Source organism: Chinchilla lanigera, unplaced genomic scaffold (assembly GCF_000276665.1).
Source record: "Chinchilla lanigera isolate Chin_1 unplaced genomic scaffold, ChiLan1.0 scaffold00050, whole genome shotgun sequence".
NCBI lineage: Eukaryota > Metazoa > Chordata > Mammalia > Rodentia > Chinchillidae > Chinchilla > Chinchilla lanigera.
Genome location: NW_004955451.1, coordinates 16,940,678 through 16,957,419, shown reverse-complemented (window position 1 = coordinate 16,957,419; position 16,742 = coordinate 16,940,678). Strand labels below are relative to the sequence as shown.

The following is a 16,742-nucleotide window of genomic DNA, read 5'->3' as shown; positions in this document are numbered from 1 at the left end:
AGTTCTAGACAAGCCTAGGCTACAAAGTGAGCTCACCGCTGGCCTGAACTGCACAGCGAGCCCCTGTCTAAAAAAAAAAAAAAAAAAAAAAAACAATATACAAAAGTACAAGGAAGCTAAGTGTTGTAACACTCACCTGTAATCCCAGCACTCAGGAGGCTAAGGCAGGAGGATTGCGGTGAACTATATACCAAGACTTTGTCTCAAAACACCAAAGCAAAAAGTACAAAGAAAACGATACCACAACAGTTACCAGGGAGGCTGAGACAGGAAAATTGCAAGTTTGAGGACAGCCTAGGCAAGTTAGTGAGACCTTGTTTAAAAATAAAAAGGGCTGGGGGGTGCAGCTCAGGGGGAGAGCACCCCTGGGTTCAATTCTCACTGCAAAAGAGCAAAACAGCTTATCACATACCAGTGGGAACTGGAAGAACGGCCCAGAGGACCTTGGTGACACTCAGTTCTGAGGGTTTTTTTTAATTTTGGTGCCAGGAATCAAGCTCAAGACCTTAGGCAAGCACTGTGCCACTGAGCTATATCCTGGCCGGGGGCTCACCACGCACGCGCTCTGCTGAAGGGCCCTATTGTGTGCTTTCAATAACGGGAAAAGAACTCACACCCTGACGCTAGCTACACCCCAGCCCCTTTATTTTTTATTTTTTTATTTTTTTTTTGAGACAGGGTCTCCCTAAGTCACTAAGTTGCCCCCCAGGCTAGGTGTGAACTTACTGTCCTCCTGCCCCACCTCCCAGGGTGCTGGGCTGTGGGCGTGCACCACCTTAGCCACTTTGTGCCATGTGTTCTTCCTTTCTTGGTACAGGGGACTGAACTCAGGACCTCATACATGCCAGGGAGGCACTTTGCCACTGAGCTGAAGCCCCAGCTCCTGGGCCATGTACTCTTAAACCCAGATTACACCAGCTACACTATTCCAAACAAGTCGTCACAGCTCCGTGCTCGAGTCGTTAAATACAGACGCACATCAGCACGGACGTGCTCAGATATTAAACCACTGCCCCCGAGCTCGCTTGGCACCTCCCAGATGCCCGGGCGCAGCCATGCGTAGAGGAGCCCTTCCCAGTCCTGCAGCGCCCAGGCCCTGTCCTACAGAAGAACGGCCGGGTTAGAGACCCACTGCTAAACTCTGGATACACTGCTGTCAAACTGACTTCCGAAAGGGTGATTGTGTCATTCATTTTTAAATACAACTTATGCAAGAAATTATTCCATAATCACCAAAGGATCACCTGTTCATCTTGTGAATTACTGCTAACCAGGCATAAGTAAGTAGAGTTCTTTTGTTTTTTTTTTGGTACTGGGAATCGAACTCAGGACCTTGCACTTGTGCCAGGCAGGCGTTTATGCCACTGAGCTATATCCCCGACAAAGTAGCATTCTTTGAAAACCAGGTTTTAGTCAGGCCGGGCGTACTGGTGCACGCCTGTAATCCCAGCACCGAGAGGCTGAGGCAGGAGGGCTGTTGTGTGTTTGAGGCCAGCCTGGATTACACAGTTAGTTCAAGGCCCGTGAACTACGCAGTGAGACCCTGTCTCAAAAAAAAAAAAAAAAAAAATCACCTAAACAGGTGACCTAGGGGCTTGGATCCAAAGTTCTCTTAAGTCCAAGTTCCAGGACGTGGCGACGACGAAACGCTGCTCGCGGGCTGCAGAGGACAGCACCAGCCTCTGCTCCGCCACGGCGCGGCCCGTACCTGGGAGATGGGCGTCACCACGAGCTGGTCGATGCCCGTCTTGGAGTTGTAGACCTTCTGCTTCACAAACCCAGGGTCCACCACGTAGTAGATGCCGTCGATGGTCAGCGACGTCTCTGCGATGTTGGTGGCGATCACGACCTGTGGACAAGGCGTGGGATGGCGCAGGCATGGGAGGCGCCTGCCAGTGGGGCCTGCTGTGCCCGGGGGAGGCCGTGCCCGGGGGAGGGTCGAAATGGGCCCGGCCCCACCCAGCGCCTTCTCTGAGGGCCAGGCTGGGCGCGGGACCCCTCGAGCAAGAGAACAGGAAAGAGCCAGGCGATCGGAGTCACTTCCAGCCAGCGCGGGCAGCTCATGGCTCCCTGTCCAGACCAGTGCCTCGCGTGCCAGCGCCCACGAGATCCCCCCACCCAGCATCTGGGCCACCGCGTGGGCTGTGGTATGTGGGCACCAGAGGCAGACAGCTGTTTGTCCTGGTCACACAACAAGCCACGAAGCAGCAAGGAAACTGCTGGCGACGCGTGCGGCTGCTGTCCCTCCACCCAGAGGCTCGGGAGACACGGCCCTGGGGAAGCTGTGCAGCAGGCGCTCGAGCCACGGGGAGGCAGGGAGGACTCAGCGCCCACGCCTGGCCGATCCCGCTTTCCCTGAAGCGACTCCGACTCTCCCTACCGCGGCTTCGGTTCCACTTCCTCAGTTGTCCAAGCCCGTCCCCACAGCTGAGAGAACACCCACAGGGAACAGAAACGTGTATGCACACGCGTATACATGAAAACCTGAAGGAGGCCGGTGAGCCACATCTAGGGCAGTATTAACGTGAACCGAGCCAGGTGAGGGAGCACACACCTGTCATCTCTGCACTCTGGGAGGCTGAGGCAGGCGGATTCCAAGTCTGAACTCAGCCTGTATGACTTAGCAAGACTTCGTCTCAAAATAAACCATAAAAAATGGGCCGGGGCTGTAGCTCCACGCGGTGGCCCTGGGCGCCAACCCTAGTACTGCAAAACACCAAGGAAACCAACAGCACAGTGCTATCGCTGCTGCTGCTGAGCCCAGAGGGGAAACAACCCCCGCGGCTGCGGACAGCAGAGCGGGCGTCTGGACAACAGAACCTCCCTTGGTGGAGAACACAAACGGTGGGCTGGGTGTGGCAGTGCACAGCTGTGGTCCAAGCACGTGGGAGGCTGAGGCAGGAAGATCACTATGAGTTCAATGCCAGCTTGGGCTACACAGTGAGACCCTGACTCAAAAACAAACAAAAACAGCCCAGCCTGCACTCACGGGACAGGGCTAGGTGGTGGATATGCCAACTGGCCTTAACCGTCACACCTACGTGTCTATCCCAGCTCTGCCCTGTGCCCGTGAATACGTGTAATTACGTGTCAGTTTGAAGTGCGTGAAACAGGGAGGGAAAGAGAAGTCACAGCCAAACCCACCCCCGCGGCCGTGCAGGCCTCGTAACCCGGCCAAGCGCGGCGCAGAGCGGCGCAGCCTCACCTTCCTGCTGCCCGGTGGGGCGGGGTCGAAGATGCGGGTCTGCATCTCGCTGGGCAGGGCAGAGTACACTGGCAGGATGATCAGCTCGGGCACGTCGGGGCCCAGCGACTTCATCCGCTCGTACAGGATCTCACAGGCCGTGTCGATCTCCTCCTGCCCGGTCAGGAAGACCAGGATGTCGCCTGGAAAAGCGGCGCAGGGCACTATGTGTGTGTGCACACGTGTGTGCATGTGGTGCTGGGGTTCAAACCCGTCTTCACACGCGGAAAGAAAGCATGCCACGCCAAGCCACACCCCCACCTGTGTGTTTTCTTAGAGGACGGCCTTGCTGTGTGGGCCCCAAACGCCCAGGCACAGATGATCCCTGAGCTTCAGCCTCGCCAGCAGCTGAGCCTACTGAGCTCAGCTGTGCAGGTCTAACACCACGTCTAGGGCAGTACTAACGGGCTCCGCCGGGGACACAGCTCAGCAGCACCGCGCCCGCCTGGCAAGCACAGGCCCTGAGTTCCACTCCCGGTACCAAAAAAAAAAAAAAATGGAACAACCATAGCCGGGTGTGGTGGCGCACACCTATAATCCCAGTACTCGGGAGGCTGAGGCAGGAGGACTGTTACGAGTTCAAGCCTAACTTGGGCTACAAAGTGAGCTCAAGGCCAGCCTGAACTGCACAGTGAGACCCTGTCTCAAAAAGACCAAAAAAAAATTAATGCACTTCCAAACAGGAAGTGCACCTTACTAATTCTGACCTCTAAATAGGCCAAGAGGTCACCTGCCTGTGTTTGAGAAGCTGCATTCAACCCCGCCCCCCACGCTATGTATCTTGCACCCCAAGTTTGAAAATGCAACTGGAGCCTCAGACAGCACCCGGTAGGCGAAGGCGTTTTCAGGCAGGAGCGGCGACACAGGTCTGTAAGGCCAGGCACGGGACGCTGCAGGCCTGGGCAGCTGGGTGACTCGGGCCCAAAATCACCACGAAGGACGGAGGGCGTGGCTCAGGGTGGAGCCCCACATCCAATCCCCAGGAACACACACACGCACAAACACATGCACACACGCGCATGCACGCACGCACGCACGCGGGGTAAGAGAAAGGCAGCTCTGAAAGGTCAGCAGGAGAGACACCCTCGAGAGGGCCCCGGCCCAGGCAGCGGGGCCCCACCTGGCGGCTCGGTGAGGTGGATCTGCATGACGGTGATGAGGCTGGCGTCCAGGTAGTCGGTCTCGGGCTCCTTGGTGTACAGGATCTCCACGGGGTACGTGCGGCCCGGGATGGTGAAGATGGGCGCTTCGTAGAAGTACTGGGAGAACTTCACTGCGTCCAGGGTGGCCGAGGTGACGATCAGCTTCATGTCCTGCCGCTTCTGCACCGTCTGAGGAGCGCAGTGCGTCACGCACAGGGACCCCGAGGGTGGAGGGACCCAGGTCCTCCCCAAAGCAGCGGCCTCTTTCCCTCTGTCTTGGACCCCGGCCCTGCACATTCCAGGCAAGCAACCCCCAGCCGCAGAAAGGAGCTTCTGCCCTGCACCTTCTTCAGCAGCCCGAAGAGCACGTCGGTGTGGATGGTCCGTTCGTGCGCCTCGTCCAGCATGATGATGGCGTACTGCGTCAGGTCGGGGTCGATCAGGCACTCCCGGAGCAGCATGCCATCCGTCATGTACTTGATGACCGTCTCCGGGCTGGTGCAGTCCTCGAATCGGATGGTGTAGCCCACCTGCAGCCGGACGGCGCGCGAACTCAGACCAGCGCCCCAGGGCAGGGGGGCGAGACTTTAACCACAATTGATTTTCTGGTTTTTTAAGACAAGGCCTGTGTGGTCCAGGCTGGGCTTGAACTCTCAGCAATCCTCCTGCCTCAGCCTTGCGGAGTGCTGGGATGACAGGCATGCGCTGCCAAGCCCAGCCCTAATCTTAACAGAGACAAATTTCACAGAGTGCTTAAGAGTTTTTCTAAGCTGGGATGTGACCCGGAATAGAGGGAGAACCACCCTGAGCACCCTCCCTGGGAATGGCCGAGGCCCAGCCCCTCTGGAGCGTGCCCCCTACCTCCTGGCCCAGGCAGCAGCCGAACTCCTCCGACACCCTCTTGGCCACAGACATGGCGGCCACGCGCCGGGGCTGTGTGCAGCCGATCTTGCCCCGGGCCGTGTAGCCGGCCTCGGCCAGGTACTGGGTGATCTGCGTGGTCTTCCCGGACCCAGTCTCTCCGATGACGATGAGGATCTGATTGTCGTGGACGGCCTGAAGGCATGGGGCAGAGACGGTCATACTCTCTACCGGAGAGCAGAGTGGGGCACGCACACGGTTAGACCTCAACAGGAAATTACAAAGCAGAGGACACACCCCAAGTCCCGCCGCCACCCCCAAGTCTCCAGTGCGTCTCCCCCAAATTACTCATTTCTACACTACTTTAACAGCAAAGGAGCCAGCGAGCAGGGGTCCAGCAACCCCAAGGAGGCTGATGACCCAAGAATCAGGCCTCCAGGAACAGGAAGTTGGGACCAAAGCTCCGTCCTTGCAGTGGGGCCCGTGGGCCTGCTCCAGTCGCTGGCCTGCGCTGCTGGCCTTGTGCCCCAGCACTGTGCACCTGGCACGGCAGGCTCCCCAGTCCGCCCCATTTCTCTGCCCTAGGGGCAAGTGCGGCCCCGCGCAGCGCACCTGCACCAGCTGCCCCTTCAGCCTGTAGATGGGCAGCCCCTCCCGCTGCTCCACGATGGACAGCTGCGTCTTCTTGCCATACGACGCCTTGTTGCCGCCGAACGCGTGCTTCTTCCACTCGGGGATGTCACTGGGCATCACCCCGATCCCCCGCATGTTGGCTGCGATCTGCCGGCCTTCGGCTGCGAGGAGAGGGCTGCTGAGTCCCGTCCCTGGCCCGGCCTGGGGCTCTCGGGGACCCCAGGGGCACACACTGCGCTGACAAGGAGGCTCTGCGAGGGGACCCGGCCCCGAGCCGGGCGGCTTCCTGACGACCCGAGGCCCCTCGCCACAGCCCACGCTCGGCGCCCTACTGCGGTCACCGTGCCTTCACCAAGCCGAGGGCTGCTGAGACGGGAGGTTTGCAAATTCTGGTCCTGCCAGGGCAACTTAGCAAGACCCTGTCTCTAAATAACAAGTTAAAAAGGCTGGGGATGCAGCTCAGTGCTAGAGCACCCCTGGGTTCCAGCTCCGATTAACCCTGGAACCCGTGTAAGGAACAAAAACCAATTTGTGGCGCACGCCTGTAATCCTAGCACTTGGGAGGCTGAGGCAGGAGGATTGCTGTGAGATCAAGGCCAGCCTGAGCTATATAATGATACTCTGTCTCAAAAAATGAAAAAAAAAAAAACAAAAACAGAATTTTAGTGTTGCTCTAGAATCTGCAGACACGACACTGCTGAGGGCCAGAACCCTGACAAGCGAGGGGCGCCGTCACCGAGGGGGTGCAGGGGAGCGGAGGGCAGGGCCGAGGATGTTTCCCGCTGTCTGAGGCCAACACTGAGCCAACGCACCCATCATGACCTCTGTGCAGCCCAGCGTCACCCACACTGACCGCCCAACGCGGCCTGCAGCCCGCACTCCGGACTCTTCCGTCCTCGAGCCCAGAATCGGCTGACCTGGGCTCTGGCCCGGGCTCCCGAGTGCAGCCCGGACCACTCTGGCACCCGGCACCTTGGGGCCTCGGACACAGACTCCGCCCTGCAGCCCCTCCTCTGCCCGCCCAGGCCCCAGCAGCCAGGGCGCTCAGGCCCCGGGCACCACTGCGCACGCCCACCCAGCGCTGACGGGACACATCCACGGAGCTACTCGGTGCCTCTGAGGGAGCCCGCGTCTCCGGCTGAGCTGAGGCTCAGGAGCCCGTCTGCCTCCCTCGGGGCCGAGCCCCCAGCTGCCAGCACAAACCAGCACGAGCCATCGAGACTGCGTCCCGGAGTCGGCTTGCACTCGCCGCACAAGGAGCCCACACAAAGCAGGGTTTAAGGCTCCAGTATCTACTGTTTGTTTTCTTCTTTTTTGTGGTGTTATACTACGGCTTGAACTCAAGACCTCTGCACTGAGCTACACCCCCGCCTCTATTTTTCATGTCAAGACAGGGTCCTGTTTAGTTGCCCAGTTTGGGCTTAAACTCATGATCCTCCTGCCTCAGCCTCCTAGGGTGCAGGGATTACAAGCATCCAGCTCTATGCCTTTGTATTATCTTTAAAATAAAGGGGCTGGGGATTTAGCTCAGCGGCAAAAAGCGCCTGCCTGGCAAGCGCAAGGTCGTGAGTTCGGTTCCCGGTACCGGAGAAAAAAAACAAAAAAAAAAAAAAAATGTTTAAAAAAAAAATAAAAAGAAATAATAATAACTAGGAGGAAGTTTATGCAAGGTCTCACTATGTAGCCCAGATACTTGAGCAATCTTTCCTCAGCTTCCTGACTGCTGGGACTACAGTGTGCGACACCATACCTGGCTTTAAAATAACATTTTAGAAGTTATTTATTGAGACCCTGCCTCAAAAAGAGAAAAAAAAAAAAAAAAAAGTTATTAGAAAAAGAAATTCAGCCAACAAATGACTCGAGCAGGGCTCTGTAAACATTCTTTTTCAGTTTCCAGCATCTGTGTAAAAGCGAGACGAGCCAGCGTCCCCTGGCGCAGGAGGGAACCCGAGGCTGCCCGCCAGCGCAACAGCACAGCGCCCGCCCGAGGGCTGGGCGCCCCCAGCAGGGTGCCGCGGGTCCTACCGTCCGGCAGCGGGTCCACCCAGTGCTTGTTGAGGCCCATGGGGATGGAGTCCATCTCGGCCTCGCGCTGCGCCTGCTTGAGCTCACGCCGCTCCTTGGCCAGCGCACTCTGCATCATGGCGGCCTGCGACAGGGAGCCGTCCGGGTTCTGCACGGGGAGAGGTGGGTGTCAGCCGGGCCTCGCAGAGCAGAGCCCCCTCGGCGCCGGCCACGTGCAGCAGGACAGGCGCGGGACGACCACTAAGGAGCTGGGCATAGAGGACAAGGCCCCGCACGCCAGGGCAGCGCAGGCGGCTGTGCTTCCTCACGGGGTGTCGGTGTCCCTGTCACCCGGTCGCCCACACGCAGCCGGGACGGTACCTGCAGCGTGCAGGCGGCTGCGCAGGGAGGCGTCCTTCCCACCGCACAGCTCCCTGCCCTCCCAGGGCTCCCCGCCTGCTCCAGCCCCACAGCCCCAAGCCCGGCAGCGGCCGCCCCCGCTCACGTCACGCAGGAGCGCGGCAGCCAGGGCGCTGCGCCGGCCTCACCTTGACGATCTTGATGGGGCTCATGTCCATGCTCTGCTTCGTGTGGCCCCGCAGGAAGGGGGGCTCCTCCTCCACGAGCTCGATCTCCAGGTCCTCGTCTGGGTCCAGAAGGAAGCGGGCAGCACACGTGCACGAGAGAGACAGACAGAGAGACAGAGAGAGAGACTGAGAGAGAGAGACTGAGACTTGGTCACTCGCCCTCCTGTGAGCACCAACTGCCTATCCACAGGGGGCGGGGGGCAGAGCGAGGGGCCTTGCGCCGCGCCCATCCTCCTCCCACGCCCTGCGAGTCCTGGCATCCGTGCCCCAGCCCAAGAACAACGCGGGCTGCTCTGGGGAGAGAGCTCAGCCCGGCCGACAGCCTCTGTGGGTATTAGGCAACGTGCCCTACTTCATGGGGACACTTAATCCATAGCCGAGGAGCAAAAAACTCCAAAATTTGGGGCTGGGGATTTAGCTCAGCAGCACAGCACCTGCCTGGCAAGCGCAAGGTCGTGAGTTCGGTTTCCGGTACCGGAAGAAAAAATTTAAAAATTTTAAAAAAATAAACAGAAAAACAAACCAGGCGCTTCTTTCTAGGACCCAGTTCACAATTTTAAAGAACTTCTGACGGGCCGAGGTAACGGCTGCGCTGAGAGTAGTAGCCCAGATCAGTCTGGTCAGACCCAGGGTCTGCAGGACGGTCACTGAGACTGCGCGACCAAGCACACCCCCGAACACGAGCACTGCGCTGTCTCCACCCCGGACGCACAGGCAACCAGGGGATGAACAAGGGTCACACCAGCAGGCTTCCTGCTTCTGTCGAGGGACAGGGCTGGGCAGCGACCCCGAGGGACACAGGGCGGAGGCACGGGCGGGGGGCCACGCTGCTGCCTGTCGCGTGCTGGGCCTGGGCCTGGGCGCTACCTTCCTCGTCGTCCACCTTCGGGAGGATGCCGGTCTCCTCATCGAAGTCGGGAAACTCCTCCTTGGAGAGGACGTTGGCTGCGATCATCTAGGCCAAGGGACAGAGGCAGTGCGGTCACTCACCGGACCCTCTGCTGTCCCGGGTGTCGGCTACAGAGCCCCACAGGGACCCAGGGTTCCTCCTCCTCCAACCCGGGGCGTCCCTTGTCCCCTCCTGCGGCTGCCCGGACCTCCCCAGGAACCGCCGGCCCGTGCCCCCGACAACACCGCACCCCCTGCAGCCGGACTTGGGCCCGGGGAAGGAACACGGAGCCGCCTTGCCCTCCTGCACTTCTGGGGCTTCCAGGGACGATGGAAAGAGTGCAAAGACCCAAACTGCCACTGCGCGCTTTCCAGGGTGCGCCCAGGCCCACCACGTCCTGCTCGGAGGAGCGCACGGGACACAGCGTGGGCAGCAGCCAGGGTGCCCCAGGGCCTCCGCTCCCCCCGAACGCGGTCCGCACGGTGACCGTGACCCCCGACCTGCTTGATCTCCCACTTCTCGGGGTCCGAGATGCGTGTGAGGCGCTTGCGCTCCAGGGAGTCGTCCTCCACCTCGGGGGCGCTGACCAGCGCTAGGTGGCTGGGTCTGTCCGGGTTCCGCATCGAGGCCTCCTCACTGGGCTCCCCGACCAGGTTCCGCCGGCGATTGGGGTTCAGATCCTCTCCGCTCTCCTGATCCACATCCTAGGCAGAGCACAGGGCAAGGGTCCCCTCTGCCCTCCGGCCCGCCACGCCTGCCCGCGGCTGTGCGCACGCGCACCCACCTTCATGCTCAGGCTGGTCTTGGTGCCGGTGAAGGACAGCACTTTGACTTTGACTCGCTGGCCTTTGCTCACCACGTCTGCCACGTTGGCCACGCGGCCCTCCCGCCGCAGCTCTGAGATGTGCACCAGGCCTTCCCAGCGCTTCCTGGGGAGAGGCAGACACAGCTGGGCGCCCGGTCCCCTTCCCACCCGGGGCCACCCCGCCAGAATGGACAGAGGAGCCGGTCTCGGCAGGACCCGGGGGCAGGCTGGGCTCAGCCCTTGGCACCGAAGGCCAGCGGGGGTGGCGGGGGCGGGGGGTGGGGGGGCGGAAGCAGCACGAGCATGAGAGGGGAGGAAAGTCAACCTCTTGAGGAAGTCGAACAGTCACAAAGGGTCGGCACTGCCACCCTCTCGCAGGAAAGGGCCTCGGGGGGGCAGGGGAGCCCCTCGTTCTCGTCCGTCCCGCTGAGCCCAAAAGCTCTGCAGAGGGTGGACGCCTGCTCCGCGACACTTGTAAAGAAGGATGCCCAGGGAGAACAGGCTGAGGCAGGGAGAGGGAGATCCACGCCTGAGTCCTACCTCAGCCCCTCCAGCTGCACGAAGCACCCGAACTGCATGATGCTGGTGACCTTGCCGTTATAGATGTCGCCGATGGCCGGCTCCTCGGGTGGCGGGCGGTCCACGTGCTTGTCCCGCCACCTGTCCAGGCTCCTCTCCCCGTGCTTGTCCCGGGGCTCCTTCCGCTCCTTGGGGGGGCTCTGGCTCCTGCTCCTGGACCGGTATCTGGATCTCCCTTTATTCCTCTCCCGGGTCCGGGAACGGGACCGCGAGCGGGACCGGTGCCTGCGCCTGTGGTCCCTGTCTCGGTCCCGCTCTCGGTCCCGCTCTCGGTCCCGGTCCCGGCTCCGGCTCCGCTTTTTCTTCTTGGTCCTGTCCCTGGTAAATTAACAAGGACCTGTTTGGAAAAGAAACCAGCCAGACCTCACGGCTGCATCCCGAGAGCCCCGGCACGGCAGGTGCGCGTGGCAGGCGGCCGGTGCCGGAGGCCCACCGCTTCTGAGCCGAGGCCCCCACTGCACACCCCCATCACCGCACCGGCCCGGCCCAGCTCCTGCCCGCTCCCCGCCTTCAGCCTGACTCGGTCCACGAGATGAGCCAACACAACACCCCCAGCTCCCCAGGACGGGGCTCAGCGACAGACCGGTGCTCCACGTCTCTCTGCCCCTCCTGGCCCGCGGCGCTGGGCATCAGGGCCTCCAGCTCTTTCAGGACATCCACGGCCACCTTCACATCCTCCTCGTCCAGCATGGTCTGCAGGGGCAGAGGGCACACTCCAGTCAGCACTCCGGGACAGCTGCAGCCGGCAGCCCCACGTCACTGCCACTTACGCAACCGAGGCAGAAGACAGACCTGGCTCCCCAGCAGGGGCGGGGCCCCAGAGAGTGGCTTCCACCTGGGCCAGGGTCCCCCCGCACCCAGTTCTCTGGAGGCAGCAGGCAGTGTCTGCAGAGGGCGCCCTGGCCCTGTCCCACCGGGCACCGGCTTACTATTCCCACAGTGGCACCCCTAACCCTACAGGCTCCATCTGAGGCTACGCCCTACACAGCCCCGAAGAACTTCCGCCGCAGCTACGTCGCGTTAGGTACTGTAAGCCGCTAGAGGCAGAAGGAAGCACAGGGAAGGGTGCATAGGTCAGATGGAAATACTATACTATTTTCTTCTCTTGTTTGTTTTTGTGTTTTTGAGACAGGGTCTGGCTAGGTAGGCTAGGCAGGCCTCCAACTTGCAGTGATCCTCCTGTCTCAGCCTCCCGCTCCCGCATGCTGGAAGACAGGTGCCCACCACGCTGGCTGCCATGCTGTTTACGCATGGGACTTGAGCGCACAGATTTTGGTTTCTGAGGGGTCCTGGCACCCGCCCCTGAGGCTCCCGGGGCTCCTGTGCTGCTGTCTCCCACCCTGGGCCCCTTCCGTGCTGCCGGCCCGAGAGTCACTGCTGCGCTAGGGCCCGGCAGCACTTACAACAGGTGGTACTCAACAAATTCTTGAAGTCAAAGTGAAAAACAAAAATGCCCCAGAAATTAGACCTCCTAGCGTGTGACAGAGCCAGAAAGGCTCTCATTTCACACATGGGCACAGAGACTGCGGGCCCCTCATCACAGCTTCCTGGTTCCCGAGCCCACCCTCCACACCTCCGTGTCACCCCATGTGCAGCACGTGCTCAGGGAGCAAGTCCACGCTTTCACCTGGAAGAACACCGCAACTTCAAATGAACAAATCACACCAGGCCTGGTGGCACACGCCTGTCATCCCAGCACTTGGGAGGCTGAGGCAGGGGGAGCCTGCAAGTTCAAAGCCAGCCTGGGCTACATAATGTGCTCAAGGCCAGCAAGACCCAGTCTCAAAAAACCAAAAAATTAAAACTTCACAAATCACTGAAGAGACAGCCGAGGGTGGAGGCCACCCGTGCAGAACAGACGTCCTCAGAGCGGTCGTACCCGGACGGCGGGGTTGTCAGGCTGGCAGAGCCCCGGGAACAGCTCCTTCAGCTTCTCCTTCTCGGTCTTGGGCTTAACGACCGGATCTAATTCCATCCAGGAGCAGGACAGGGGAAGAAAGCGTGAAAGAGTTAGAAAATATTTAATAGGATGGGTTAACAAGATGACATAAACATGAGGTTGCATTTTGCTCCACACTGAATATGCAATTATTATAAAAGTAACTTACTTCCCTAATTACACCAACTACACAACTCCTTACAAGCTCCTTGGGCCTCTAAAGGGAGGGGCATATCCGTACCCTTTGACTACATGTTAATTCCGTATCCCTGCACTCTGAGAGGCTGAGGCAGGAGATTACAAGTCTGAGCCCAGCCAGGTGACTCAGCAATTGGGTGAGACCCTGCCTCAGAACAAAAAAGGCAGGGATGTCACTCAATGCCACCAGGAAAAACATTCAGCTTTGTCTTAAGTCTCTTGGGAATACTCTACAACCCATCCCTGCCCAGCAAGCCCCGACGCCGGCGGAAAGTCTGAGGACTGGGCCGGGCCAGCCGAGGCCATGCTCACCTTTGCTCGTGGATGGCTTTGTCGGCGGCCGCATGGTCTGGATGAGGCGCAGCAGGTTGCTGACCAGAGAATCCTGCAGGGAGAAGGACAGCAAAGAGGCGTCACCGGGAGGCGGCGTGCTCGAGCTTGGCTAAGCGCCGATGCGGAGCAGAGCTGGGACTGTGGCTCCAAAGAAAGCGGAGCTTCGCGGTGGGGGAGTTGCTTAGGTCCTTCTGCCACTTAGCTCCCACTCCCCAGAGCCAGCTCTCAGGCCTTCACTCCAATTTCTGACTCCCTGCTTCACGGAACAAGAACGTAAACAGCTGCACACACTTTGCAAAGGGGACCTGACCACACTTTCCTAGAAAGGTGACACAGGAAACTGGGTTCTCCCAACTCTGCTCCGTGACACAAAAACTCACACCCACAGGGCTCAGTCAGTTGGTACAGAGAGGGCAGCGGAGATAGCTCAGTGGCACAAGCGCCTGCCTGCCAAGTGCAAGGTCCTGAGTTGAGTTCAAATACTAAAAAAAAAAAAAAAAAACTGGTACACAAAGACCATGTCCCTCCTTTGTCTAAAGCCTGTTAAATCCTAGCAATTAAGTTCAAGACACCAGAGATATAGCACAGCGGCACAGCGCCTGCCTGGCAAGCTCAGGGGCATGAGTTCAATTTCTGGTACCAAAACAATAAATAAACAAATAAATTCCAGAGTGACATTAAAAGAAAAAAGGAAGCCAAAATATGTTTCTCCTCCTTTTCAAAGAAGGAAGAAAGGAAAGAAGGAAGGGAAGGAGAGAGGGAGGAAGGAAGGGGGGATGAGTCTCCAGACAAACGTACCGTGAATTCTGCACCGTTTTTGACCAGGGAAGCCTTGAAAGTGTCAAAGGTGGTATTTTTCTCAGCAAGACTGATCACAAATTCAGCTGCAAATGAAAAAAAGGAATTAAGCATGCGGACTTGAGTAAGAAGTGACTTCCAGGTACGTGGAAGACAAGCTAACGGTGCTATCCACACTCGTGGACACCAGGGGCCGCCGTCCGCGAGGGTGAAGCCCCGGCCGCACAGGTGTTCACAGGGCCGACTTCTCCCACCCCGCGCCCTGAGCGCTGAGAAATGAAAAGAAGACCCTGCACCCCCGGGCTCGGCCACGCCCCTGCAGGCCTTTAAACAGGGAGGGCTGATTGAGCTCAGACCCTCAGGCCCCCGCCCTCAAAACTGTCAGCGCACAGGCCCCGCAGACTTGACCGGTGCCATCAGACCCAGGCGTGAGCCGTGCGGGCACAGGGCACAACGGACGCGCACGGCAGGGTCTGCCCTGCAGCCTCTGGACACGCACACCTCAAATTTTCAGTGATCTCACTTCAAACTTTTTTTTGTACTAGGAATCGAACTCAGGACCTTGCTCTTGCCAGGCAAACGCCTGCACCGCTGAGCTACATCCCCGGCCCTTCACTTTGATTCAAACCCTAAACACATACAAACAGGGCAGGGACTGCTACTGTTCTGTTCTCAGGGGCTTAGGGCCTTAGACACCATCCACCCCAGGAGTAACCGAGGCAGTACTGGAGCCCAGGCACCCGGACTTCGGCCTCGTCCCTTGGAGGAAGGTGGAGGGGAAGCTAAGTCATGGTGTCTGCTCGGCCAGCCGGGCTTGAAGGGCTCACACCAAGAGCAGCAGCAGGCTCACACCGCCCGGACCGCGCCGGCTCAGCAAGCCTCGGGTTTCAGACTTGTGGGCTAGGGATGCTCGGCCTGTAGGAGACAGGCCCATCCCAACCAGAAGGCAAGAGGAAAGTGAAGGATAGATGATCCCGGAGGGGCGGGGTAGCGGCGTTCTCTCAGCTGCTGCTTGCTCACTCGGGGGAGAAGATACCCCACTTCACAGACAGAAAAACAGCTTCAAAGAGAGTAAGAGCCTGCCTCAAGATCACAAATCTCACCTCCCAGAATGGAGGTGGCACTGGGAATTCCAGCCGCGTCGGGAGGATCACTTCGAGTTCCAGGCCAGCCTGCACTACAAAGTGAGACCCTGTCTCAAAACAACAAGGGGGCTGGGGATTTAGCTCAGCGGCACAGCGCCTGCCCGGCAAGCGCAAGGTCGTGAGCTGGATTCCTGGTACCGAAAAGAAAAAAAAAAAAACCTCAAAACAACAACAAAACCCCTGGCCTCCCAGCGGGGAACACCTGTCATTCCAGCTGTCTCGGAGGCTGAAGCAGGAGGAGGGCAAATTCAAGCCCAGCCTGAGCAACTTAGTGAGACCCTGTCTCAAAACTAGGGCCAAGGGGGGCTGGGGATTTAGCTCAGCGGCACAGAGCCTGCCTGGCAAGCGCAAGGTCGTGAGTTCGATTCCCGGTACCGGAAAAAAACAAAACACAAAAAACAAACCATCAAAACTAGGGCCAAGGGTAAGTTGCAGCCTTGGGTTCAAGCTCCAGTACTAAAAAAACGGAAAACAAAAAGGAACCAATCTCCCTAGCCCGCCTCCCGTGTTGGAGGTGCTGAGCGGCGCACACGCGCTGCACCCCGGCTCTGCACCCCGCCCGGGAGAGGCGGTCAGCCGCACGCCGCCGCCGCCCCCAGCCCGCGCCGCTCCCGGGCTCACCGAGGTCCTTGTCGTTGATCCCCAAGTGGTTGTCCAGCTCGGTGCAAACCTTGGACACCAGAGACAGATACTCGAGCTTGGCGAGCTCCTCCGCGGGGCCCGGCTCCGAGCCGCCCGGCGCGCCCACCGGGGCCAGCGCCACGGCCATGGTTGCGCCTGCCGGGCCTGCCTGCGCCCCGCCGAGCTCCGGCTTCTACTTCCGGGTCGGCGCGCGTCTCTTCTGTTTACTGCACACTGAGCACTTCCCTAACCTCCCGGGCCGCAAACGGATGGATCATAGAGATCAGCCCGGAAGTGAGTACAGAAGGGCTAAGAGGAATGGGTTACTCTACTCATTGAATGGCGCCCTCTATAGGTGAAAGAAATATTCCGCCCGAGAGCCTGAACACGCTCCCTCTCGGAGCATTCCGGCACTGCGTCGGCAGGGGCCGCCCGCGGGCTGCGCAAGGATCAGGGAGAGGGGACGACACGAGGACTGTCCGCGCCTGCGCTGTAGGAGCCTAGCCCGGGGCTCGGAGTGCGGAGGAGGTGGGAGCGCTAGGCCTGGATCTGTGTTCCCAGGTCTGATCGCTGGCGACGCTGAGCCCGGCGGAGTCCAGATCTGTCACTCACCTCCCCTGGGCTCCCAGAGCCTGGGGTGTCAGGCTCCTGAGTAGTCAGGGGCAATGGTGCACGCCTGCAGTCCCAGCACTGAGGGAGGCTGAGGCAGGAGGATCTCGAGTTCGGCCCAGACCAGCTTAGCAAAACGTTTGTCTCAAAAAGGGGGTGCCCATAAGGAGTTTGTTTGGTTTCCAAAGCTCTGACAGAGAAGGGGCCATAGAATCATGAACACAGAGCAGTAATAGTGTCAGCGCTTTCAGAACTGTTTGGGAATTAGCGAGCATGTGTCTCAGCCACAAACATGAACAGCGGGATTGGCTGCGTCTTATCTACACGACGCTGAACTGCACGTTCTCAGGAGCAA

At 59.3% G+C, this 16,742-nt stretch overlaps 1 protein-coding gene across 1 annotated transcript in view; it reads right to left on the bottom strand.

The window, feature by feature from the left end:
• Positions 1–15,998, bottom strand: part of Dhx8 (DEAH (Asp-Glu-Ala-His) box polypeptide 8) — a 22,269-nt gene extending 6,271 nt beyond the window's left edge. Inside the window, exons 1-17 of the mRNA XM_005394503.2 lie at positions 15,779–15,998; positions 14,013–14,098; positions 13,194–13,266; positions 12,624–12,709; positions 11,328–11,437; positions 10,706–11,062; positions 10,145–10,289; positions 9,861–10,064; positions 9,339–9,426; positions 8,433–8,530; positions 7,906–8,053; positions 5,860–6,041; positions 5,248–5,442; positions 4,731–4,916; positions 4,365–4,575; positions 3,206–3,387; positions 1,709–1,849 (exon numbers count right to left, since the gene is read on the bottom strand). Of these exons, the coding sequence (XP_005394560.1) occupies positions 1,709–1,849; positions 3,206–3,387; positions 4,365–4,575; positions 4,731–4,916; positions 5,248–5,442; positions 5,860–6,041; positions 7,906–8,053; positions 8,433–8,530; positions 9,339–9,426; positions 9,861–10,064; positions 10,145–10,289; positions 10,706–11,062; positions 11,328–11,437; positions 12,624–12,709; positions 13,194–13,266; positions 14,013–14,098; positions 15,779–15,926 (2,640 nt within the window). The 5' untranslated portion in view covers positions 15,927–15,998. The remainder of the gene's footprint in view (positions 1–1,708; positions 1,850–3,205; positions 3,388–4,364; positions 4,576–4,730; positions 4,917–5,247; positions 5,443–5,859; positions 6,042–7,905; positions 8,054–8,432; positions 8,531–9,338; positions 9,427–9,860; positions 10,065–10,144; positions 10,290–10,705; positions 11,063–11,327; positions 11,438–12,623; positions 12,710–13,193; positions 13,267–14,012; positions 14,099–15,778) is intronic.
• Between the last annotated feature and the right edge of the window lie 744 nt (positions 15,999–16,742).